Source organism: Lonchura striata, chromosome 5, assembly GCF_050655825.1.
Source record: "Lonchura striata isolate lonStrDom1 chromosome 5, ASM5065582v1, whole genome shotgun sequence".
NCBI lineage: Eukaryota > Metazoa > Chordata > Aves > Passeriformes > Estrildidae > Lonchura > Lonchura striata.
The window spans coordinates 37627897-37654469 of NC_140707.1; the positions used below are offsets into that span (position 1 = coordinate 37627897).

The 26573-nt window shown below is 39.6% G+C and overlaps 1 protein-coding gene across 4 annotated transcripts; it reads right to left on the reverse strand.

Annotated features, from left to right (window-relative positions):
• Positions 1-2700: 2700 nt before the first annotated feature.
• Positions 2701-26563, reverse strand: TMEM87A (transmembrane protein 87A). 4 transcript variants are annotated; one of them, XM_021533498.4, is made up of 20 exons: positions 26400-26563; positions 24887-24944; positions 21221-21318; positions 20296-20409; positions 18624-18677; positions 18455-18511; positions 16764-16899; positions 16006-16067; positions 13868-14051; positions 12962-13061; positions 12141-12234; positions 11189-11257; positions 10046-10154; positions 8893-8951; positions 8575-8678; positions 8164-8237; positions 6961-7022; positions 6217-6272; positions 4999-5029; positions 2701-4673 (listed from the first exon to the last, which is right to left on the reverse strand). In XM_021533498.4, exons 1-20 carry the CDS (start codon positions 26529-26531, stop codon positions 4632-4634), a joined length of 1695 nt encoding a protein of 564 aa, XP_021389173.3. In that variant the 5' UTR covers positions 26532-26563; the 3' UTR covers positions 2701-4631. The 4 variants fall into 4 exon arrangements, with proteins under 4 accessions (XP_021389173.3, XP_085438010.1, XP_021389172.3 ...); XM_085581884.1 differs by having other exon boundaries at positions 10046-10150; positions 11185-11257; XM_021533497.3 differs by lacking the exon at positions 11189-11257 and adding an exon at positions 11806-11877.
• Positions 26564-26573: the final 10 nt, after the last annotated feature.

Below are 26573 nucleotides of genomic sequence, written 5' to 3' on the forward strand. Positions count from 1 at the left end.
GCCCCTTCCGGCAGCGCCCGCCCGGCACCGCTTCCGCACCGCGGCTCCGCCTGGCCCGGCACCGCCCCGATTGTCCCGGCACCGCCCCGCCCGGCCCGGCACCGCCCCGCCTGGCCCGGCACCGCCCCGCCTCTCCCGGCACCGCCCCGCCTGGCCCGGCACCGCCCCGCCTGGCCCGGCACCGCCCCGCCTGGCCCGGCACCGCCCCGCCTGGCCCGGCACCGCCCCGCCTCTCCCGGCACCGCCCCGCCTCTCCCGGCACCGCCCCGCCTGGCCCGGCACCGCCCCGCCTCTCCCGGCACCGCCCCGCCTGGCCCGGCACCGCCCCGCCTGACCCGGCACCGCCCCGCCTCTCCCGGCACCGCCCCGCCTCTCCCGGCACCGCCCCGGTTGTCCATGGACTCCTCAAGGATGCTGGCACAGTCCGGGGCGTTCCTCCAGGAACGGCGCCCTGTCCCAGCCCCAAAAACGGGGCCCCGCGTCGGTATCAAACAGCCCGCCCCGGGGGCTCGGGCGCGAACGGGAAACGCGGTTGGGCACGGCACCGAGGGGACCCCGAAAAGGGGACAGGCTGTAGGAAACACCCGTCTTCCCAAAACGTCACTACAGGAGGTGTCCTGTTGCCAATTAGCTTCCACAAACCAGAAAAAGTAGCCAAGTCACCCGGGATGCAGCGGCAAAAATTGACCTGCATAACCTGCAGCAATCAGATGAGAACAGCGAAGCAAGTATCTTGCAAGCACATGTCTATTTTTTGAGGTCGTAAATTTTGCTTTTACGAACTTATCCTGTGAACTTGGCCAGTGAATTTCAGTCTCCAGGAGGAAATCTTATTTTGCCCCTTCCAGAATCGGCCGTGGTTGCATCTATGTTTGTCAGGAAGAGGTGCAATGTTCACAGTCACTGACCTAGAAACCAAACTAACTAAACAAAACTCACAAAGCACATAGTACTAAACTCTCCAAGCATCTTTACCAACAGAGACCACTTTTAGAAAACAGGGACTGAGGACGCTCTGTGCCAGAAGATCAAAGCACAGGAATGGGAGAACAAGCATGGCATTCTTGCATCAAATTTCTTTCCTGCTCAGGAATGAACATTTTGTGCTAAGTCAGATCCCTCTTCATAGATAGCAAACTGCAAATTTCCAAAGGTGTTATGGCTCAGGCATTTAGCTGTCTTTTTTAACCAAGGATCCCTACAAAAGGAATTAGTGAAAGGAAATGTTTCAGTAACACTGGGTAATAATGACTTCACATGTTTGTAGTCCAGAGAGGAAATTATTTGTGAAGCATTACCCTCTTCAGACTTTACAATATATTATACAACATAAAGTGCCATATAAAGTGAATATGAGAATAAATAAAGCCCACAAACTCACACCCCTACATCTGCAGAATGAGATAAACATAACCTTCCCTAGGTCTTATGATCCTGACTCAGTCTGTGCATATCAAGCCTCTTGCATTTATTTACCAGGGCATGTGACCTCTTACTCAGTCCCTCCTTTTGAGTTCCTAACAGGGATATCTTGTCACCCTAACAAAAAGCTGGTCATTATCTTCTTCACTATTTTTCCAGTTTTCTGCATGGTATGCAGATATAGACTACAATTCCAACAGCTACTTCTCACAAATAAACAAACAAATCCATACAGAACTGATCAGGAAAAAGAATTCTAAAATCCTCCTGTCAGACATTTACTTTTTCTTATTACAAACAGCTTCTTGAAGAACTCTTGCAGATCTCAGACCTTAGATCTTTTCTCCTTCCAGCTTACCAAGCCTTTAGAACAGTTTGCACAATTTGGTTTTGAAAGAGGTATAAATTTGAATTATCTTCCCTGACTATATAACTAAAGGTAACAACCTGCAAGATTTCTGGTATCAAGCATTCTAGCAAGCTAGGTCACTGAAGTTTTTCCAAGTCAGGGAGCCAGCATGTCTTTAGGAGCAAGATCAGGTTTCAGAAGAGGCAAAGATCCCTAAGGACAGCCAACATACCTGACCAAACATGCTACTGAGGGAGAGGCCACATGGCTGCAGGCTGCAAACACACCCTTTGCTCCTCACCCACATGGCATCCACTGCCACCTCTCCTGCAGTGACAGCGCCATAGCCCACACACCGCTGCAGGAGCTGGGCTCTCACACAGCTGCTCCCAAAGACTGCACTCAAGTCCCAGCAGAGGCCTGCCCTAGGCTAGGAAGCAGATGCAATTTTTCAACAATACAGAAACTCTGCTAAACAAGTGAAAAATTGAAAGTTGCTAAGGGGTCAACAAGCTCTCTGTGGACTTCAGGAACAGAATTCTGGAACCAGAACAATTTAAAGTATGGCTGAAAGTGAGTAAAAGAATGAAAGGGTAGAAGGCTGCAAGGATTGCCTAAGACCCCTGTAGTCAGAGGCTGAAAGCACCACGTTGGTACTGTTTATTTTCGCATTTAAATTGATAGTGAACTATTAATACAATTAGGGAAACTGCTTGGTTCTTTTACTTTTTTTCTTTCAGAAATTCATCATTTGCACTATCTCCATTAGCTCCTCAAATGACAGACTTAATTTTCAATCTTAAAAAGAACTGTTGGGAATTACTGCATTATATACACCATGGACTAAAGACCTAAATTCAGGCAGCTTTGTGAAGGTGGTAACACTTCATGTGAGAGAAGAGGGAGTAAGAAGCTGGAAGGACACAATGTGAGCCTTTCTACTCTTTGCCTAGCCTTTATTAAATAGTACATACAAACTTTTGTGCTTCCAGTAGAGAACATTTTTACCTATTTGTTTCAAAAACCCGAACAATCCAAACCAATAAGATTTCTTTAAAAATGAAAACAAAACAAAAAAAATTAAATAGCAAGCTTTGTGTAGCTTTATTTCACAAAAAAATCCTCTCCCCAAAAGGACATGGAGGTAATATTTTTTTTCATCTATATCAATTAAGCATAGCAAATTAGAAGGGCTTTCTAATTAAAGATTCTATCTGTGGCCTGAAGAGATGGCAGAAGACCACCAGCAACTCTTGCAGAAGTGAGGTGCTATACCCACACCTTTTTTTCTCTGCCCATCTGCCCTTCCCACAACACAGCTAGCAGAAGATGCTATGTCCTTGTGCTTCAGCTACTGTACTGTAAAGTGCCATGTTTCAGCTTGAGTTGCTGATAGAGGAGCTACAGCTAAGCTACCAGACCTTACAGTGGAATAAATGAAGTACAGGCACATGTTCACTTCTGCTGACACAGCTATGAGAAGAACCAGAAAAGCTGATGCTCTACGCTGTTCCAGCAGCAGCCACATCTGCTTCCTAGCTATACAGCTGCTGCTTGCCTCCTAATCATCAGTTTTGAAGGTTATGAACCCAAATTAGAGCTTTTTTCATACAGTCCACGACAGGTTTCATGAGGAAATTATTGCAACTTCAGCTGTTGCACCCAAGCAAAAACCGGAACACTGTCCAAAAGCTCGTCTTCATTTCAAAAGGAGAAACAAAATGCAATTATATAGAACAGAAACCTGCAACTTTGACTAAAACACAGTGATCTCAGAGTACCTCTTGGCCACAGGGACCAGTTGGGACAGGAAAACCCAGCATCAAATCACTTACATAGGAAGCAATTCTAAACAGACACTGGGAACAGAACTATCCCAGCACTGTGGACTCCCCATAAATCCTCTTTCAAGTAAGGCAGGCAGTGCTCACACCCTAGAAAGCAATGCCATCATCTCGTAGAGGAGTGCCAACTTCTTGGTGGGAGATGTTACACATAAAGGGAGAAGAGTTCTGCTGAAACATCCAGATAATATCTGCTTAACATGTAGTCAAGCACTTGTGGTGCACTGCAGGAGTGGTTATGGTGATGTTTGCTTTTGTTGTTTTATTTGTTGGGGTATTTTTTAAATTAAATCATGCAACACATGAAAGGTAGGGGCAAGTTATTTTTCCAGGCATCCACCACATTGCCGGCAATGAGATGTGCCACAACAGCGAGTGTTAGCTCTAGGCAGCTGTTACCTACAGGTCAATGGCATTTAAAATAGAAAATCTTTCATACACAGTGTTATGAATAAAATTGCACTTGATTTTGTTAAAAACTCGTATCACTGTAACTTTTCCAAATATTTCCTTTCTGGCATCTTCATTTTCTTCATCAACAGGAGCTTCTCTCTAGAACTCTTTCATGCATGTTGAACACATGACATACAACTGCAGCTGTTATCTACCAGAAAATGGGTCTGTTGTTTCTTCAGTGCTTATTTCTATCTGTCCCCACCCTCCCCCCAATAAGATACAGGCAGTCACCTCTAAGTGTCAATTGTAACATCAAAATATAAACTCCTCAAGCAGACATTAGGAATTTTAGTTTCACAGATTAAATATTTGAAAAGTTACAGAAGGTGCTGGAATAGTACACATGTCAATTGCTGAAAAATCCAAACTTGCAGCAACTTCAAATTTCCAAAAGGTTTATAACGTTCTCGTGAACTTCTTCCACAGCAGGACACCCTCCATGACATTAAAGCATCAAACTTTCAAGGCTGAGATCAAGAGACAAATCAGCAGGATGCACTTGCTCCACCAAGCAACTTTAAAAGAGGTGTCTCCACTTCCAAGAGCAAAAAGCTACTCCTTCATTCCATTTTGGACCTTTCAAAGTGGGTAATCATTCTCTCCTAGAAAATAAAATACCCAAACTTGTAACTTTCCCCAGTAGACTTACATTACTCAGAACATGCACATTCACAACAAACAGCACTCATATGCATTTTAAGTCAGGATTCCAACTTACATAGAAGATACACCACTTATTTTAGAACACATTTGTACTTTAAGAAGTTGTATTGTGGTTGTTCCCACTATCCTTCTCCTCTTGTAATATTCTACTGTTGTGCTGACAAGAGCAGAGTCCAGTTCTGATAAGCCAAGACCTTATCAACTGACTCATGGCTCCCTGGCATGTCAGAAGACTAATTTGAACTGAAGAATTCTTTTACTGACCTCATCTGAATCCAGAAGAGCTGGAAGAGCACTGCAGTGGGGGGGAAAAAGAAGTTAAAATAATTAGAGCACATACTAAGAGCATACCAACAACCATTTTCAACCTTATGTTTTTAGGACACAGAAAATAAACATTGAAGACAGACCTTTCAATTTAACAGAAATTAGAGAAAGACACACTAAAAAGGAAGAGCCCAAGGAGTATCCTCAATGACATTCACAGTTTTAAAATTCTTTTTTATTATGCTTCTCATTTCCAAGTGAACAATTTTTAAGTTGCCACAAAATAAGCTCCTTCACTCATGTAGGAACACCGGTGAACTGCACTGAAGACATTTACAATATGGAACCATGTTGTAAAAACATGTTCCAGAAGTCAAACAAGTTCCACTGGTACTTCAGCCTTTCCAGCTACAACACATCTCCCATTTATTGGGATCTTGGTTCTTCACACTCTCAGAAACAGAAAAACTGCAGCAGATTACCTCAGAAAGTGCCCTCTCCTACTTTATACCAATCTAGTCCTTTTCTTTCCTAAGGAATCCTATCAGTCTTCAAAAAATAAGTACTAGAACTGGGAAAACCAAATTCAATTGAGAAAAAACACTTTTCTTCATCTTAAAATTTCACCTAATTTCTTTTCTTTACCTAATTTCAAGAAAAGTTTTGTACTTCAGTCCAGATCCTCTGCCAAAATTACCTGTTCAAATTTGTGAACACCCCTATGAACTTCGGTTTTGTTATGAAAAATGTGGACACAGACACTGACACTTCTACCATGTAAAAGTTATTAAAAGCAGAAGAGATAAAGAAAATGTACGCAGCTGATTATATTACCACAAGCACAAAAATGACATCATGTGTTCCAGATAAAGCTGCAAACTGGGTTACATTATTCTGTGCTTTGCATGCAGCAAGATACCCAATGGTCTCCTCAGAGCACTAGAAAGGGGTTTGTTTGTTCTTTGTTTTCTGTATTTATGTATATTGTTTTAACTTTAGCAAAATGCAAACCAGTCTATGGTTTCACATTCCAAGAGACTGTTCCTTAAGCCAGCCTGTGTGCAACCCCAGCAGATTGCATACAAGGGATCAGAGGCCAGTGCCAGGCTGAACCCAACCTCTGCCCATGGAAGTGCAGCATACAAGTGATAAGGCATTCTAATATGTTCCTGTGGGAAAGGAACCTGCCCTTACTGTGACTACAGAAATACTCACACATCTGTCACAGATGAAGGAACGTTCTCCTCTACCCACTTCAGGTCATCCTCTTGCTACAAGTACAGAAATCAAACAGAAAACAAAAGTCAGTTTTTCCACAATGCTGTCATATGCAAGCCTTTTCCTTCTCAACCCACTTGACAAAAATATGTATTTATAATGTCAGTTAAAAAATTAAAAACAAACACACAAAAAAAGTAATTAAGTTTGATTTCTGGATTAGTGAAAACACATTTCAAGGAAAAAAAAAGTTAAGAAAACCAATCCACTTGCTGTGAACTCTCTAACAGTCCTCAACACCACCCCCTTGCAAAATAGGAAAGTTTGATGTAATGAATCACCAATCTCAAAACCAGACGGCAATTTATTTAAAATATGGCTCAGCCTCTCTCTCAGACTGACAAACTTGTTAAAATAATGTCTTAATCAGTATCAGAATATATTAATCACTATCAGAATATTGTATTATACAGTTCTATCTACACTGAACTTCAGAAACATTTCTGCAGAATAGACTGAGTTCTTAACTTCCCATTGTATTTACAGAAACTCTCATGAGAAACCCCCATTTACTTTCTTTTCAGCAGTACTGTGTTATGATACTTTGGCTCACTCACACTCCAAGGCAAACCGAAAAGCTCCCATTTATTGCCTCAAAAGTTGGCACATTTGTGTGCTTCTAATGGCAGTAAACAAAGAAGAGATGAATCATATTCTTCGAAGTACAGAGGTCATACTCACAACTTTGTTTGCTTTTACATTCCCATTTGGTTCTTGCTTTGTACTTCTCATTTTCATTCCCTCTGAAGCCAAAAGAAGAAAAAAGATTGGGGTAACTGAATTATAATTGTTCATAGACTGTAAGGGAAAGTGTTGAGTCTTCATTCAGGATACTTAATCCAAGTCAAAGAAACACAGTTTGACAAGGCAATGATTTAGACTGCTTCCCCTTTGAAAGGTTTGCAGTATTTTCTCCTGACAGGTGGAATATGTCATTTTTCCTGAATTTAACCTAGGAAATATGTATTTCTAGTGCTTTTTTTTAAGCCAGAACGTCAGCAGCATAGAATCAGACATAGTTCCCAGAGAGGCTGTGCAATCTCCATCCTAGAAGATACTCAAAAGCCATCTGGACACGGTCCAGGGCAATGTGTTCTGGGTGACCCTGTTTGAGGAGGGGGCTTAGACAGAATGGCCTCCAGAGGTACTTTCCAGCCACAACCATTCTGAGACACAGGCAACTCCTGAAGTTTGTTTTACCTACTGACTGCTCAACAGCCACTTGGCTGTTTAAAAGCTGAGAACCAACGTGGCCTGGCAGGCAGCCAGATAGTGCTGGTTTGCCAAATATAACTAATGGACTACACACTTCTCCTTAGCTCCTAAACAAGCCAAACAGCACTGATATATCCCAGCATAGCTGATTTGTGGACAGACAGCACTAAGCATGTAGCCCTACCTTCTACACAACTTATAAAGAGAAGTGTTACAATAGCCAATTTCATGAATAAACATATTCACTCCTACATTTACACTGGACATTCCTATGCCAAGCACTAACATAGAAAATTAAGGCGATTTCAGAGTTCAGAGAACAGATAATAAATGAACATTTTAAATGGGATTTTCAAAGAGAACTGCATACTATACCACTGCCTAGCAACAATATCCAAAAGATCCTGTCATCACCACTGGATTAAAACCTAACACATATTTAATCAAACAAAGTCCACTGGACACAGCAAAGAAACCAAGCAGTAGCAGTGTATTCAGTGTCAACAGAAAATCCCAAAATTAAACAGGCAATGTAAATACCAAACATAAAGGCAGCGTTTCCTCTAGAGCTTCTCGTATCAGCGGCAGTTTCTGCCAGAGAGCAAGACACCTTTCTCCACAGAGCTGTCTTCAACACTGAAATTGAGTGGAAAATTTTTTTTCTCTTACCAAAGCTTTCCTTTAACATTGGCTCTTTCTGCTCATCATCATCCTCCTCTTCTGACAGTGGTGAGAAAGCAAACCTATAGAAGTGAAAGAATGAAAGCTACCTTGGTATTCTATCTCTTGTCTCCCAAGAGATCCATTACCCTAACACATACATAGTTTGATTATGCTGTGAATCTCATTGATTATGTTCCGTAAACAATGTTTAAGTTACTTCTTTTTAAATAAGCTGAACATGGGGAACAGACTGGATTTTATGTATGTAACTTCTCTAGGTTTACCTTTCCCTACAAACACTGTTTAGTATCCTTATTGATCAGTGTACAGCAACTAAAAATCACCCACCAGTACTCTTTGAATAAACAAGCATTCCTACAACCCAGCATTTTTAGAAAGAGGTAAGAAAAGCTGAACCTTTGGTTGTTAGCAGATGGTCTCCACAGAATCATGATGACAAAAAGGATCATTGAAAACAATAAACGCCAGATGGCATCATCCACCCATAGCTCTTGCCAGTCCTGTCAAGAAAACCAGCACAAATGAAAGATGTTGTAAAGCAAGAAATTTCATGGCCTTCATCTCTTTCCAAGGCTGAACTACAGGCATCTGTCAAAGAGGCTCATTACCCACAACAGTGATAATTTTAGCCTGTGGTGCTTTGTGGCAATCTCACTGCCAGATATAAACTTATCAAGAGGCAGCAATTGTAGAGAACATTTAATATAAACTCACCGACTGACAGTCCACCAGCCTGAACTTCATGGTTGTCCAGATGATGAATACAATAGATGCTGCAATATTCAAACAAACAAGCTGCTTATTGCTAAAAAAGATGCCAATTCAAATACCCAACTAACAGGCCTGTGTTTCCCAAACAAAGATCAAAGACCTGAATACTGATGTCTTGAAAGTCAATTTAATAGTTTTGGAAAACAAGAGATGGATCCTATTGTACTGACCTTAGACAGAAATTTAGGCATAGACCATTATATTTTACTCATGTTTCTTTACAGACACAAGGCATAAATCAAATATAGAGTATTTTGCCAACTTCTAATTACTATACATTACTCTTGTATCACTTTTATCTAGCATTCAAACCATGGCTTCATTATCACTTGACAAGAAAAGCTGACCCTGAAGTAACTGAACAATCTGATCTGCTTGAATGCCTTAAACATTCTGATCCTGACCCACAACAGTTCCAGCACTCAAACCATGCTCTTACCACAGTTTTAGAAGACACCTCCCTTCACTAAAGTATTTTAAGATGACTAAGAACTAGGTGCTGAAAGGAATTTCATCAGAGGCAATTTTCAAAAGTAATGTACTTTTTTGTTTAAGAAAAAAAGCACAGTATTTAGATGTTTTCTGCTCATTGTATTGATAGCAGAGAACCTGGAAGCACCAACAAATTTATTCTTGAAATTCAGTTCATCACATATAAATGGAAAAACAAACTCAATTGGTATTCTTCCAGAACAGAGAGGCCATTATGTTACAAAACTAAGAATCTTCAGACATCTTAAAAACCCCACAGCATATAGTGATACCGTGATTTTAGCAAGAAGTATCTTTGTGAAGTTAACAGCATAAGATAAGAACAAACTTGGGCCTCTGGCAGCTTGAAGTGGGACAAAAGTGCTCAGTCAGAGGAGCTGCACAGAACTAGTGATCTTGTTAACATCAGGACTAATAATCCACTGTCTCTGAAATACCAACATAACAGTTGGCAAAGACCCACTTTTAGAAATGGGTCAAATGTTAGAAATACCAAGCATTTTGACTGTACTTACAGAAAGGTCAACAAACTTAAAATTTTCAAATCAAGCCCTATTTGGAAATGAAAAGTGGTTTTATTTAACTGGAAAAATTTTCTGCTTACCTGCTACTGCCAAGATGAGTGTGTTGGTGAAGTGCCGATACAAAGAGAGTTTCACAACATTCCTTCGAAGTTTTAGCAGCTTCATTGTTTGAGTTAAGCTGATGAATATGTATGGGAAGTCAAGGAAAAGCCTCTGAATGGACAAGCTAGTCACAAACTTAGGAGGACACAGACCTTATTATCATCAACAGCTCTCTCAATCACACATTTAAGCCTCCAAAAAATTAGACCATTCTCAGTAGAAGACTCATCCTATGACAAAGGAACCAGAGAGCAAAATCTGTCCTTTTCACATTATTTAGTCATCTATACCTACAACTCTTGTTACACAAAGATGGTATCCAAACCTCTGTTTTGGACTATGGCCTATTCCCTTGGAAAGAGTTGGCTGTGCTTTTGATAAATAAAAAGTAAAATCTGAACTAGAAATTAGTTCAAATCTCTTTAATGCATATGGGTGCCTTCACATTTTCTTCTTGTTTTATTTCCAAAGCAACAAAACAAGTGGTTAGGAGAGACATCACAATAGGGGAGAACAGTGATTGTCACAGCTTTAAAATTCACCTTTTAAACAGTTTTTGTGATTGACTTTAGCTAAGAACACTTTACAGGGATTTTGCTATACACAAGTTCTGCATTTGATGTCGGCTGCTAAAGTCACACAAGATTATGGTTGCTTAAAATGAATATGTAAAGACACCAAAAAATAAACACTGCCTCATTCTGTAACTTACTTCAAGTCTAGTTCAAGTTTTACAGACTGTCAGGTTTGATGTTGCTAAGCAGCCTTCTCCCCAAAACATAAACTGATTGATTTCTTCAAAGGCTACTAGTCTGGTACCATGACATGCTACACTAGAACAAAATACTTTCATGCTCAACAATGAGAGACTGATAACAGACTATATTTTGGAGCTGCTTTACACAAGCACATCCAGTTCAGCAAAAAACTAGGTAAGCAGTAGGCAGCAGAGGTTTACCTGAACACTCAGCTACAGAACTTCTAGAACCTCTACCAGAAGTACAAAAATATATACACTTAGATCTTATTTTTTAAAAAAAAAGTTCAGCCAAGAAAAGACTCAAAAAAAAAAAACAAATTCAAAAGAAAACACAACCCATCAAGTAAACAGTGAAGGATATCCACCAGCACAGGGCAGTATCTAGGAAAGCCAGGGGAATAAAAGCCAAGGAGGCAAGATCATTCTGGGCCTGGAGACAAAGAGAGAGCCAATAAGAACAAACTGAAAAGAAAAAGTAGAGAAGTAAGAAGGGTCAGGTTATATGAGAAACCACGAATACGCCACCACAACACTTCCAAGTTTTGCTACAGAAACAGAGGGCTTGAACAAAGAGTTTAGTCCAATGTACAGAGAGGAACTGACAATCCAAATTGTCAGTTCTCCACCAGCAAGGCAAGAAGCAGTTTTCCAGATAAGTCAATCTAGCACTGTTAAAAGGAGTCTCTGCTGAGGCAATTGCTGTGATTAATTGCTCTGGCCACTTCCATTACAGAAAACTAGCAACCAGCTTGTTAGATATGTAGTAATTAAATCTTTTACACTATCCATGGATCAACTGAAAGCTCCACTGGCAACTATGAGTTTGACTAAAAAGGCAAATCCTGCCTTTACGTGTACATCATAAACTTATCACAGTTCTGACAGAAACAAGCAAAACACCTTTTATTCCTTTAAAGTACAAAACAGAAATAATGAGCTATGAACAGCTCTTTAAAACAGCAGCTTTTAAAAGGATATCCACAAAATAATACAGGCATCAATCATGGACAGGGCCAAGTTTGCTATCAGAGCCACAGTGTCATAGAAAAACTGGAAAAGTACCAAATATACAACAGGTTAAATACTTTATACCTAAAACAGAATAACAGAAATCTACATCTCAAGATGCACTTAATAAATCCAGTAGCATCAACATTCACACACACTTCCCCAGGCACAGCCCCCAAAGCTGGAGCATTGGGAATTTGGTTTGGTTGTTGTTGGGGAGGGGGAGGGAAAGTAGTTGTTCACACAAGTACATACAGCCAATACTGTCTGTGGCATATGGAAAAATTCAAGCAGCTATTACTGACCCCTGTGACTCTAAGAACACCTTCCATGCCAGAAAATAACAGATAAAGGGCTCCAGCCATAACTACTTTGTGAAGAGTCACTCCAAGGCGAGGTCTGTAAGAAACAAAGTGAAATTCAGATTAAGTGGAAAACAAAAAGTAATGTCAACTTGGATCTAAACATAAGATATGAAGCATATGGATAAAAGGTCCTTGTAACAAGCCCCATCTAGATCCAGAAATATTATTATGGTGCCTGAAACTTACTATTCATTTTGTCTTAGGTATGATGTGACTAAGGGAGAGACTGGCAACTGTTCTGTTTCTTAATTAACATGCTTCACTTTTTAGTGAAATGGTCATAAGTCTCATCCCGCTTCTTCACCAGTTCCACCAGCAAACCTACATTTGCCAAAAATTCCCGCTGCCTCCTAGCATGTGCTTTTACCATTGAATACAGCTGTGGGCAGACAAATGGGACACAATCTTACTGAAGCAGATCCCCTCCCCTATCAGTGATTCTTGATCTACCCCATCTATATAAGCTTCCCCTCACTCAGAAGGCAGGCCCATAAATTTCCCATTCCAGACATGTGGAGCATCTCAACAATCACTCAGAAAACCACCAAACGTTAGCACATGGAAGGAGATGAAAGAAGAGTAATCACAGTATGGAACTGTCTCTGTTTACTAGAGAAGTATAGATCTTCAGAGCACTTAAATAAAGCACTTACCTTTAAACAAGCAAAGTACAGGGTGATGAATACTGCCCTAAATTCTTAAAAACCAATAATGAAAACCCTTTAAACAGAATACACAAAAACCCATAACAGATTACTCACTTGACTATCCCATATCCCAGGCTGACTATGATGACCAGAGTTCGAGCCAACGAGCGCTTCACAGCAGAAAGAAGTTCTGCCAGTATTACTGCTCCTTGAACTACCAAAAACAAAGAGAAGGAAGCTAGGTCATTAAAATATAATTTCTGTTTTATTAAGTTCCGCATGCAATTATAGTATGAGTGCAGATATAAAAGTAGACTATTGAAGTGCATAATCTTTTTATTATCTACATCAAGAGTTAGCTTTCAGAAAAGATAGGTCATTAAAAAAAGCTACAGAAAAATAGCATTAAAAAAAAGCTACAGAAAAATTTTACATCCAGCCTAGATACTCTTCCAAACAAGTCAACCAACAAAACTTTCTGCACCATGGGTATGGTCAATTAGCAAAGTCCTAATGACATTTTGCACGCAGAGTTTCATTTGTATACATCCAACCTGAAAGCTCAAAACCAGAATAAAAGAGTTTTAGGTAAGGGGACTCTCATAAAATGGATTATGAGACTATGGGTTGAATACTAAGAGTTATCTACAATGCTGTCATGTTGAACAAAGAGTTTCAAAGTATCTTTCCAAGGCCATTACCACTTGTGAGATATTAATTACAAGCTACACTGAGCAAGTCTTAAACTTAAAACCAGCACTGCAGCACAGAATGTAGCATTCTATATACCTAAGACACTAGTCTCAGGAGTCAGAGAAAGCAATAGCATTTTAGCTTTAGAAGAATACAGAGCACAATGTTTACAACATATAAAAGTACAGGAACTCTTGTTCCCTGTTCTTTGTTTTGAAACAATCCTCAAGTAATCATATAGTTAACATGTATCTGCCACCCCAAATCAACATAAGATATTAGTGCTATGCCCCCTCAATTATCCTGCACAAGGCTGCTGCCACCTACCGGATTCGCCCGTGTAGCGGATGTTCTGGAACTCGGCATAGAAAACTGCTTTCTCGAGCATTCCCAGGAAGATAACAGCCCCAATCCAGAACTGGATCCTCAGGAGATCCCGCCAGTAACAGGCTGACCACGCAAGCCACAGAACCCCGAAGAATACGTACACAATACACATCACCATGAAAAACTATTGCACAAAAAGAACAAAGACATAGGAACTTCAGACCAAGAAAAATTATTTCCTTGTTTCCATTCCACAGCTGTAAGACAACTCTATTTTCTCCAGTGAGAGTCTAATTTCTCACTACCAACAAAGGAAATGACAGTAACTGAATTTCTGCACAATTTCTCCCTTGAAGAACAGTCTGCCAATTTATTCACAGGCTATTTTTTCTAAGGAAGATATATGCTACTAGATCCCTAAAAGGTATCTCAATCACACACTTAACCCTCAAAAAAATTAGACCATTCTCAGTAGAAGACTCATCCTATGACAAAGGAACCAGAGAACAAAATCTGTCCTTTTCACATTATTCATTTGCTTAAAAAAGAATTCACGCAAATCATCAAGTACTAGAAACTCTATTTGTTCTCTGTATTGTTCTATTAATAACTTCATCATACATTTACAGTACTCTGCAAATAAACTCACAGACCACCTTTAGACACCATTCCAAAGAACAGAGATAAGCAACTAATGCTTGTATGCCCTGTGTTCAAATAATTTGACAACTTTTCTTAAAAGTTAATTTCCAGAAAACTCAGCTTTTGACCAAGTTTTAGGCCAGCAAAAAGCCTGCAGCTGACAAAGAAACCCAGATATTTATTTAAATATTACTGTTTTGTGATTTTTGTTTGGTTCAATGTTAATTGTTTCAGAAGAACTTTTCATGGTATGTCTCATACAGCAAACAGTAAGCTTGGCAATGTTACTTGATGCTCAATTTTCTAACCATACCAAAGCAAGGCAAAATTTTCAAAAGGACACTAAGATTAAGAGGAATTAGGAGAGAGTAAAACATTAAGTGAACAGCAGGAAGTAGTTAGCCAAAGCATAGGACAGTGCTTAATAATCAAGCAGTGCTCTCTTCCAGAAGGAAGACTTTAATTTTTTAAAAACCAAGCAAACACTTAATTTCTTAACTGCACAATCCATCAAAACTTTCACAAACTGAAAACACATTCCCTTAGGAGAGTAGCTTGCTGATCCTTACACCTTTTCACACCTGACCAATCCATGCAGTTCAAATCCTAAGAACCTAGGCAAGATAGCTCACACGCAGATGCTCCATTGAGAAAATATTCAGAGATAACAGATACTTTTCTGGTCCCGTGGGACAGGAATTACATTTCAATAGAGCTGCTGGAGGCTTTTTGGCTCTCCAGGAAGTAAAATGTGTGTTTCAGAAATGCTGCCAGGCTCCACTATTGATAGGCTGCTCTTGCCAAGAGAATCAGGCTAGAGACCTTACTTGCTATTGATCTCCAGCTAAAGACTGTCTTCACTACATAAACATTTTAAGTTCCTTTATTGTTTAGCCTTCTCAACAGAAGCAACTAGAAACCAAGTCAATAACTCCTTTGAATAAAAAGGGGATTAGCTCTTTGTAGCTCAATTATACTTTCACTGCTAGGCAGTATTAAAGACCTCCTCATGAGGTGTAAGACAGCTGGTGGAGGACACGAGATTAAGCTATAAAAGAACAAAGAAAGCAGTGACAAATGAAAGGGTAGCTGCAAACAAAAGCAAAAAATAGCAGATTTTCTAAGACATGATGTAAGGAGAATAACAGCCCCAGTAAAACTTGTCAGTTTAGAGCTAATAATACTGATAACTTCAGGAACTACAAATTAACAACCACTAATTCAAACAACCCAGAGAAAGACAACACTGGTAGCACATGCAAGTAACTGAAATCTGTGCCTGTTTTCCCTACCCTGTACTCAGTACAAAAGAAACCAACCAACCAAAAAAACCAAACAAACAAAAATAGCCCATCAAACCAAAAAACACCCTTGGCTAAGTAATTTTTGCTCCTGAGACACTGGCTTTGTGTTTCCTAAGTATGACAGCAGGGTATTTAATTGATATTCAAATCAACTCACAATTTTATTGATCAAAGAAAAGCTGGTTTACTTACAATCATCAGAGGGTAGTCTGCAAGTGAAAGATACTCATATGGCCCCTTCAGTTCTACCGTCACTGTCAAAAGACAATCCAATTACAAAACAGAAGAAGCAAAATGAGAAAGCCAGGACTTAACTGACTTTCCCTTAAGTGTAAAAAAAATCCACATCTTCTCAGGCCTTTAAATCTAACTTGAACTCTAACAAAGAAAGCTAATATTTACTTACATGCTACTCAGCCAAAAGCATGCAGTTTAAAATTACACACTCCATTACCAAGTAACCCATGACAGTACTTAAAAGTAATTTTTGCTGGAGATTCATGTACAACAGAAAAAATTAAGAAACACTACGTTCACTTTTCAAGGGGAATTTTGAACTCCTCTGAAGTTTGAAAAGGTTATCAATGCACTGTTAAATATAATATCAAAGTGATAATTATGATCTCTGTACTCTAATAAGTTTTGACTTATTAGTATAGATCACTGTATTGGTCTGCACATTTCTGAAACAAAACACCAAGCTTTAAAATTGAAATGCTTGGGATTGATGCTTCTTGATTTCTATCAGTAAACTGACAGAACAGTCTTAGGATCTTCAAGACAGAAGCAAACACCTTTTCTTATATGAGCTGTAGTAATATTCTATATGTAAAGTGACAGACGGTGTCTTATGAAATTGAACCATACAGTATAAGAGTATCTTAGAATACTTAGAGTGGGAATACATAAAAATGATGCTGTATTTTCAGTTTACTGTATAGTTATCTTACTTGTGAAGAGCTTGCTCTGATATGAGGAAGGTGTTGTTCTCTCAGTTCTTTTAAGTCTGGCAGTAGAATCCTTTTTAATTTGCACAATAAATATATACGGCCCATCTCGCCAAGTTTTGATAACAGCATTCATTGCCTGAAAATAAAACATCTCCACGTAAACAGTGCACAGTCAAGAAGACAAGGAAAAGACAGAAGGAGATTAGCAATATATGGGTGGTAGCTTCATGTAAATATAAATTTCATCTTTTCCAAGACCTAAAACTTGTTAATAAATATCTGATACGTAAATTTTAAAGGTACTTATTAGACATAACACTTGAAATTTAGTTGGTTGATTTGAGAAGAATCCTCAAAGACCTGGGAGGTGATCAGGATTTTTTTGCCAATTTAACACTGGCTTACTGGAGAAGTACTCAAAGGTACTGCAAAAGCTACAAAGAAGTCAAGAAAGCATCACACTTTTTTCACTACAGAAGCATTAGGACCACCACAGAGATTTTGCTGAAGTCAACTGCTTGGGAACTGCAGAGCTACAGAACTCATCTCCCTGGTGAAAGCTGACTTTTACAGCATAATATAGAAGTAGCTGAGCAGTAAAAGACTACCATAGTAGCCATTTCCTATGGACACTACTACTACTACTACAGTCCCTGCATCAGCTCTCATACCTGAAAAGCTCAAATCCTGCCAGTGAACTAACAGAGGAACCTTGTCCAGATAAATATTTGCATCATACAACAAATCAGAGATATCTTTGAGTTCCAGCATACAACTGAAGAAGCTGTAGACCTCTCAGTAACTGAAGTATTACTAAGAGCTTTAAAGTTAAAACTTAGACCATCTACACTTAAGCCACTGCCATACTGCAGAACTACAACAGATTTTCCTTTATAATGGCCTCTCCAAGAGAAATTCAGTATTAAGAGCATGCATTTCTTTTAAGAAACCTCTTGACTACAAGACAAAAAGCAAATTGAATATTATATATATTTTTAAAAAGAGTTTATGCTAGTATTAACTAAACATAAAACTCAGAAACACAGTAAACTTGAAAGAAAATGGATGAATTTATACACACAAATTTTAAAATACCTTTTTGCCTTTAAAATACCATCTTTTCTTGCTGCATTGATTCTTTACTTCATAATTGCACACATATACTTATGTTTTAGCTTTCTAATAAATGGCCCCTTATGTACAAAAGGAGTAAAACATATTTTCTTTCTTGACCTCCAGGACACTCAATTCGAAGTTATTTTGAAAGTTGTTCCTAGTTAAGGAACATAATATATAATAAAAATACTAAAGGACTGGAAAATCAAAAGTAATCAGTCAACATCTCAAAAAACTGACTGAAGACAAAACCAAAGATATTCTGTAAGAATTAGTCATGATTTAAAGAAGATAATTTCAATTACTATTTTAAATTACAATAGAAAAATTATTTTTTAATTTATATCATTGTTTTGAACGGTATCAGTTCTATATTTCACTTACAGAAGAAGCAGTTACTGTTTTCTGTTTTTCCAGTACTCCATAGTTTCAAGCTAAAAAATTCCATGTGTTAAAAAGCCATAAAATATGCTACCATCAAGTTCTTATACAAAGAAATATAAATTTTTAAAAAGCAAACCAAAACAAAATAAGACTGCTGAATTACAAGCCATGCTTAAATTCAGTATACATACAGTTTTATCTGTCACCATTGTGTCATTTCCTGCAATCTCCTTCTTATCTTTTAAGCCCTTAGGGGGACAAGAAAAAAAAAAACAAAAACACAGAAAAATGAGTAAGTAAATATGCCAAAACCACCTTTTCTATGGCTGCACTCACTCATTAGAAGGAAAGGAAAATTACCTCTTGTTTCTCAGGTGAGAGAGGCTCTGGACGAACAAATTCTTTATAGAAAATCTGCAAGATATAAGAAAAGTAAAGAATTGATAGACACTATAGGCACTTCACACATTAACATGACATTACCAGAAAAACTTCCCATAAACTTCATTATTCTTTGAACAGCTGTATTGGAGAGCTTTCATTTTTCTAAATCAAACAATTGTCCATTTATGCAAGATGTCCTGAATACTTAATGTTTTGTAATTTTAGAGTTACTTTTCCTCCCTAGATACCTAACAGGTATTTATTTTTAGAAAACACACATGATAGTAGTGAAGTTAATATTGGTTTCGAAATATGAATCAGTTGGGTAGTCCCATTACAAGCTAGAGTCACCACAAACAGATACAGGGTTTTGAGATTTCTGCCTTAATCTATGCAAAAGTAAGTCCCTAAATGAGTGAGTGCCTATTAGAGATCAAAATTTTTCCAACTTGCCTGAACTACAGTGACTCGAAATCTAGTGAAACTTCTATACCAGAAGGATAAAGCTGAACCATTTAGAGAAGAAATTGCTTTGAAACTTCAGAAATTATTATCAGACAAGAATATATTGTTAAGAATTCCACAGACTTTCCAGAGGCATTGGATGAAAACTTGCGTAAAGACATTTAAAACCTTTAAGATTTTCAAAAGCATATTTAGTTAGGATGCCCAAGTCCACGTTACACAGGTAAACCTACAAGATCTCTTTTACAAACCAAGAAAAAACAGAACTGACACTTCTCAAATTATTAAACATAAAAAGCATGCATCACAGGTTTTTTTACTTTTGAAAACCTTTCAAACCATCTTCACACATCAAAGGAGTTAGAGACATACAAGCAGATTATTAAAAGTTATATTTAGGCATTAGTCTTTTTTCTTAAAAAACCCAAAGAACCAAAAATACCAAAAAGCAACCCACAACACTAGGTTCAATAGTTATGAGACATTTCCCAGTATTTTCTATCCATAATCTTTTGTCTACATGAGGAACATGCTGAACATATGCAACACTCCACAATTTGCCTTCAATTTTAAGTATACCATTAAATAAAGACAGTAAATTATATTGGTATTATCACCAGCCTGCTGATATACAGCTGGTGTAGAGCTGATGTCTGCACATTATTTCCCTATGCTAATTCTGCATTGTCTTCTTGCTTTTACTTGATTTTTTCAAACATATTCTAGCACTCCTATTCCATGAGTGCTTAAGTAATTAATTTTTCAACAATCATTTTTATTATTCTAAATAGACATTATTTGAGTAATAAATGCCAGTCCTTTCATGATTCGAGTTTAGTGGGATTTTTACTCTGCTGCCACTTCTAATTAACTAGCAGTATCCTTCTGTAAATTAAACAAATTCAGAATACAAAACCACAAACTAAAAGAAGCATTGAACTGTACATCACTTTTACAGTGATTTGTTTGGGATTTTTTTCACTACCATGAGCAAAATGTTGAATAGCAAGCCAGAAGTAAAGGAAAATCAAGAAATCATCATCACAGCTGATTATAAACAGATAAAAAGAAGTACCTCCCAACCTACAGTGGTACTTCCATCTGATGCCCACAGACCTCACAGGAATTACCATCTTCTCTATATGTTGTATAAGACAGCAAACTCTGAGGTTTCTACTCATACCTGGGGCTTGAAGAGCTCAGAGCAGTTTCGAATGAGAGAAGAAGTGGCATAGTATCCAGACCAACCCGGATGCTCTTCAGCTGTAGTCCCAAAATAGTTGTCTGCCTGTTCATCCTGCCAAACAGAGTAGACCTTAGGTTAGCATCAACTATTTAAAATTGTTTATCTCAGGAGACAGTTGCAAGACCTGGAAAGCTCCATAGTTTCACTCTGCACACACTCTTGAATCAAATTTAGTAGACTAAAGGCAGCAAAACCACACATGACTATAAAAATGATGGCATACAGGCTTTGAGTAAGAATTAAAAAGTAGAGATGTAGCAGAAAATACAAACTTCAGTCTACACAAACAAACTCTGCATCATTATTTTAAAGAGTGAAGACACAGTCCTGTGTTAAATTAGTAGTTACAGCTGTCATAATTAATAATTTAAGTAAACATGGAAAATATTAACCATAGAAAGCACAACTATGTTCTACCAAATTTGATAGAAACATTATACATTTTTTAGAAATTGCTAATGCTTGCAATATGCATCCATAAAGTACAGAATTTAGACTTCACACGTAAATATTCTATTAACATGTACATTTTTATATTCACTGTCATTAAGCATTCCTGCAAATATTTTCAAATACCATAAACTCACTCATTTTAGAGTCAATGTACTGACTTAAATTCCTGGGTTTAAAACAATTTCAACAAACACTTCCACCTGACCTAAAACCCAAAAAAAGCCAGCAGTTGCAGCAAGCTGTGGATTATTTCAATTCTATTAAAAAAATGTGTTATCTTGCAATGGAAGAATGTATCTTTCAGGCCCAAATTACAACGTCGATGCAAAGGAGACATCTCTAATCCCCTCCTTCCAAGATCTGCTTATCTCTAAAAACCATAACCTATGTTTTTCCGCTGAATTCTTACCCCAAAGTTGAAGACTTCATTGTAGCAATCAGAGTATCTTAAGTACCAGGTAATATTGAAATTCTGGGAGGGTTCACAAGCTTTTTCATCTCCTTCAACTAAGAAAACAAATAAACAAAAAAAAATCAAACATAAGACATGTAAGACACCATATGCCTTCCAGTTTTCCAGGCTTTTCCTCCCATTCTCTGCCAAACAAACATAATTAAATTTTAAACACAAAACTGAAATCAAAACAATAGAAAAATATTTTCCTCAAGTAATTCATTGCTGTTCAGTGAAAGACAGAAGCATGTGAAGAGAATTCCATTATAACATTATACAATTCTATTAAAGAGCTGAAGATCATTTGGAAATTTTTTGTTCTGAATACAATCAAGGATGTTTCAGCAACTGCAAATACCAAATGAGGAGAAAAGCAGTGACTCCAATACACAAAAAGGGCCTCCCTTTTAGAGATAGGGGTACATGAAACAGGCAGAGAAAGTTAGGAACAGGATAATACTAAGCCATTTCCACATATCATTTAAATATGTCAATGCCACTACCAAGGAAATGAAGTTAAGATTGTGCCAGTCAATATCCAGCCTCCTAAAAGACAAACAAGGTATCATCTATACATTAGCCCATGCTGACAAAGCTGCACTACTACCTACAACAGTAATAAGACAACTTTCCTCTCTGATTTAGTTTAGTAACAACAGGCATGAAAAAGGAAACACAAGACTTTCTCCCTAATCAGGAAAGGTTGTGTGGGTTTTTGTGTTTCAAATCTCATTCTTAAACTAAAAGTCTGATGAAGAGAATTTGACATTAAGAAGGCAAGATCAATCCTTAAATAAAACAAGGAGTGACTTTTCAGAGTCTTAGGAGAGCCATTTAGATGATTACATTTGTGTTTCCCAATCAGCAAAGGGCAAAACAAGTTAACAGAATACTTGCAGTGGCTAAGAAGTTCCTACAACTTTCCAGACAACATTCATATCATCCACAACTTTCTTACATGTTCACTTCTAAGGAATGCTTCCATACTGACCACTCTAGGTAGAAAAAGCAGTTAGAAGGAAAACCCTGCAACAGGGGTATTAGTTGACTAATCCCACTTTACATCTCATGAGTACTAGAATACATACAGCTAAAAACTCAACAGCTGAATTTCTAACACTAAAAAATTAAGCAAAATCACTGAAAAAAGTTAGTTTCTTTAAGACACCTCCTGGTAAGCATGAAAACGAGGCATACATGTTCCATATTGCCCTAGATGTTGCAGAGGGCACAACAAAGAAACTAAATGGCAGCACAAGCACTGCAGTGACATGGGCAGATGGCAAATTCTTTGATGACACAGGCTCTTCTGATAAAACTGATCAAATAAGGTGTATCTCAAAAAAAAAAAAAAGTGCAAGCAAAAATAAGATTTGAAATACATTTTAAATACCCTTTTCTCTGTGAAAAATAAATAGGCAACTACATATTCAGTGGTAGCACCCATAAAGGTAAAATAGGTCACTAGAACAATCTGCTGTATATCTGCAAACATCAAAATTAGAGAAACTTTGAAAAGGAAGTACTTCAAAAGTCATAAAAAGTATCCCTGGCATTTACGGAATTCAGCAACATGGAAGTCTAACTTCCTCAGCCTTCAAACAAAAGCCAGTAATATTCAACTTGAATGCAGTCTTTGTGCTCATTCACAGAGACAGGACTTCTTATCACGATCCCATACAAGAAACTAAATGCCTTCTAGAACAGCACTTCAAAAAAGTAGATAAATATAAATTCATTATTGACAACACTACATGCTAGCAGCAATCCCCCCAGTCCTCCCAGTCAGAAGCAGAAAGCATCAGACACCAATGTGCCATACAGATTAACAAAAAAAAAAAAAAAGAAAAAAAAGAAAAAATCAAGAAGAGGGGGGAAAAAGGAGATAAGGAGATGCAGGTGCTCAGGAAGGAAAACCATGAGCAATCATGTTTGGCAAGAATGGTCATTGTCCCCACAAACATCACACAGCAGATATAAGAGGCAGCAGACAGGAAACAGAAAGAGACCAGTTTCCACACAGACATGGGCAGAAAAGAAAAATCACAAAGTTGAAGCTTCCCAGCATCAGATGCAGTTTAAGTTTCATCTAGGCTGAGAAAATGAGTACGTTCCCAGCCTTTGTTCCTTCCTCTTTCAGTGATTCATTTTTCAAATTCATGTAAATCTTTTAACCACACTGGTATGTAAAACAGGTGTCTTAACTGAAGAATTTTAAGGCTTAATGCCTGTTTAAAGGTTGACAGCACAGTGTAATTCAATTCCACATGAGGAGGCAGGGGGTTGAATTCTTACTGACAGATCTGCCCCACAACAAATTTTTTTTTTCTCATGCCTTAGCTCTCTCGCTCAGTTATTTCAGCACAAGTAAATTTACCACACACTTCACTTCAGAGACCTGTATCTTAGATGCCATGACACTACAAGTACACTATTTCTATTAAACTTTAGACAAGAAAGCCTAAAACCTACCAAAACACCAAAATGTCCTTTCAACCTCCCTCCTATTCCGAAGCACATTTCTAATTTTGATCCTGCAGCTTGCAATTGCCTCACTGCAAGATGCAAACCTCAGTGTCTCAGCTACATTGCCAAGTGGGAAAGCCCTAATACTGAAGTGATGGACCTTCTCTAATAACCACTCAAATTCTACCCTCCTGTTTCAGATTAATGTAGGATCAATACAGGCATTTTAACAAACTCTCCTTGAAACTGTGTCCCAAGAAGGGCATGTATTGGAAATTAAACCTGAAAAAACACAAGGGAAGTACAGACACCAGACAGAGACTAAAAAGCTTTCCCCCATGGTAAAAACTAGTGCAACCAACCACTTAAAGTGTTCAAAGTGCATGGCAAAGATTTCACACCTTTCTAAATATGCCAGTCACTTCTATAACATGTTATTGCCATCTAGATGCTGTCCTCATGTTCACAGGTAAGAGGGTATGCCACAGAAACTTTCCGTGGAGCAGTAACCTACATAACCCATAGACCTGGACAGATCAGCAAAGAGCAATACACAGAAGAAACAGGAAGGCTGCCAACATGTTTGCTCAACAGAAGAACCTCTATGATCCCACTCACACACTGGGATCAGGAGAAAACACCTCTCAGGAGAGCTCTTCTGCAGTGTGCAACATTCCCTTACAACACCCAGAAGCACTCAGCAAAGAAGGAACAAGGATTTAAAAAACATTGCCTTCTGTATTCCCATCAGTATACAAACAGCCTCTGGTCCAGCTAGCACCAGCTCTCCCAGACAGGGGAATTTAACAAACCTTAGATAGGAAAAGCACACCTCACAGCAGAGTACAGCACGCCCCACGCATGATTACCCACTACCTGAAACAAAGTGGTGCTCCCATTGCCCAGTTTGCCCCCTCCACAGAGAGCATGAATAGAGCCATTCATTTCTGCTACAACCTAAGCAGATCACAACTGGGAAGCTCCACGGCTGTTAACAGACTCGAGCATATCAGAGCTGTGGCTCTTGTGCCACAGATTAGCTGTCACTGCAGCCAGTGCATTTAACCACTTCACAGTGTTTTGAGTTCCAAATGTTAAAAATAGACGGGGCATCAAAAAGCATAGAGAGCAGGTTAATCCCTTGTAATCACTTACATCTCAGGAAAATGGTGGTGTTGCTGAAGAGAATCTTCCCAAAACTAAACTTCTTCCCCTGCAAAGGCACAAAAAAGGAAGAGGTATTAGAGGGTTTGATGCCTTATCAGCCCAAAAATCACAAAACAAACAAGTTAGAAATGCAAAAAGCAGCTACCACTAATTGATGGCTTTCCAGGTGCACTTATGGTGGAATGCACACCTGAGGTACAGCTTCACACTTTTCTAAGTTTAGCGGATTAGCATAATTAACAAAAATACCCAATCAGAAGTACAGTTAATAAAGTAAATCCCCTCTTGGTTCAACCTCCTACTGAAGCCCCCCCCCCCTTGCTTCTAGCCCCAGGTTGTTTATGCCTAAATACATGGGAGAGTGAAATGTCCTCTGTTCACTGAAGAAGCAAGATAATAGTATGATTCCAGGAATGTGTTTGTCTAACCTAACAGGGTACTAGAAGTAGTTAAGTTAGCTAGTGAATTATATAAGTATACAGTAATAGTATACAGAGCTATTAATAGATGAAAAATATATAAAATGCAAAAATCTTTTGGCATCGGGTTTAATGTCACTGAGCTTAAGTAAACATAATCTTCCATTCTGAGTTTTAAGTCAATACAGTAATGAAAGCAAATGTCAAATCTGGAGCCAGTCTTACTGGACTTTCCAGTCATGCTTCACCACCCTCCAACATACTCTTAAAGATGGTTTAAGAGGCTTGGGGTTTTTTGATCTGCAAACGGAATCAACTTCACGTTGACATCTGTTTAAATGATTACCACTTCCTTGCTGATGAGATGGTCTGGACCATGCAACACAAAAAAAAATTCTGTTCTAAGAACCAACAGGAGCATTCACTGTGATCCTTCAGTTTTGTTCCTGAGGCTCAAAAGTGTCTACATAAAGCGCATTACTCTCACTGCCTGATGAAGCCCGAGCGAATTTGAGGCAGAATAGCTTTCCTCCACGCAAATTCAAGCAGGCGGGGTTTATCAGAAGTGCGAAAATCCCTTCAGCTGCCCTAAGGCCCACACGTCTCTCGGTGCAGCGCCGCAGCGGCCCGGCTTTCCCGAGGCCAGGCCAGGGCGCTGCCCGGCGGTGCGGGCCCCGGCCCGGCCGCGCGGGCCGGCCGCCCCCGCACAGGGCCCACCGAGGCCGGGCTCCAGCCGGGGGACCCTGCCGCCTTCCCTCGGGCCTCACAGGCGCGGCTCTCCCTCCGCCGCACACCGGACTATTTCCCGCACAAGGCTCCTCTCCCCCGCCGCCGCCTCCGACCCGCCAAAGAGGGCTCAGTCCCGGCAGCGAGGCAGGAGGCAGCCGCGGCCCCGAGCCCCCGCACCAGCTCCGGGTCAGGCTCCACAGCGGCGCGGCCGGGCAGGGACGCTGCCGACCGCAGTCCCGCCCGAGGAGGACGCGCGGAGCTGCCGCGGCCTCCCGCCCGCACACGTTCGCTCCGACCGTCGCCACAGCGGCCGGCCCGGCGGCTCCGGGCCCGGCCCCGCTCGCCGCACTCACCTGGAGCACCGGCAGCCGCCATTTGGAGCGCTGCCCCGCGCCCGCCGTGCCCGCCAGAAGCAGCACCGCCAGCAGCCGCAGCAGGACGGCTCCGGGCCGCCGCCGTGCCCCGGAGCGCGGCGGCGCCGCCATCCCGCCGTACGAGGCCGCGCCGCGCTGGCCGCGCCTCTTCCG

Coding starts and splice junctions, on each gene's coding strand:
- TMEM87A (XM_021533497.3), bottom strand. CDS start 26,531: ATGGCGGCGCCGCCGCGCTCCGGGGCACGGCGGCGGCCCGGAGCCGTC. Junction 16,900..18,454: donor CAATGGTGACAGATAAAACT/GTATGTATACTG, acceptor TTTTATTTTCAG/GCAATGAATGCTGTTATCAA. Junction 8,238..8,574: donor CCATCTGCTAACAACCAAAG/GTTCAGCTTTTC, acceptor TCACTTCTATAG/GTTTGCTTTCTCACCACTGT.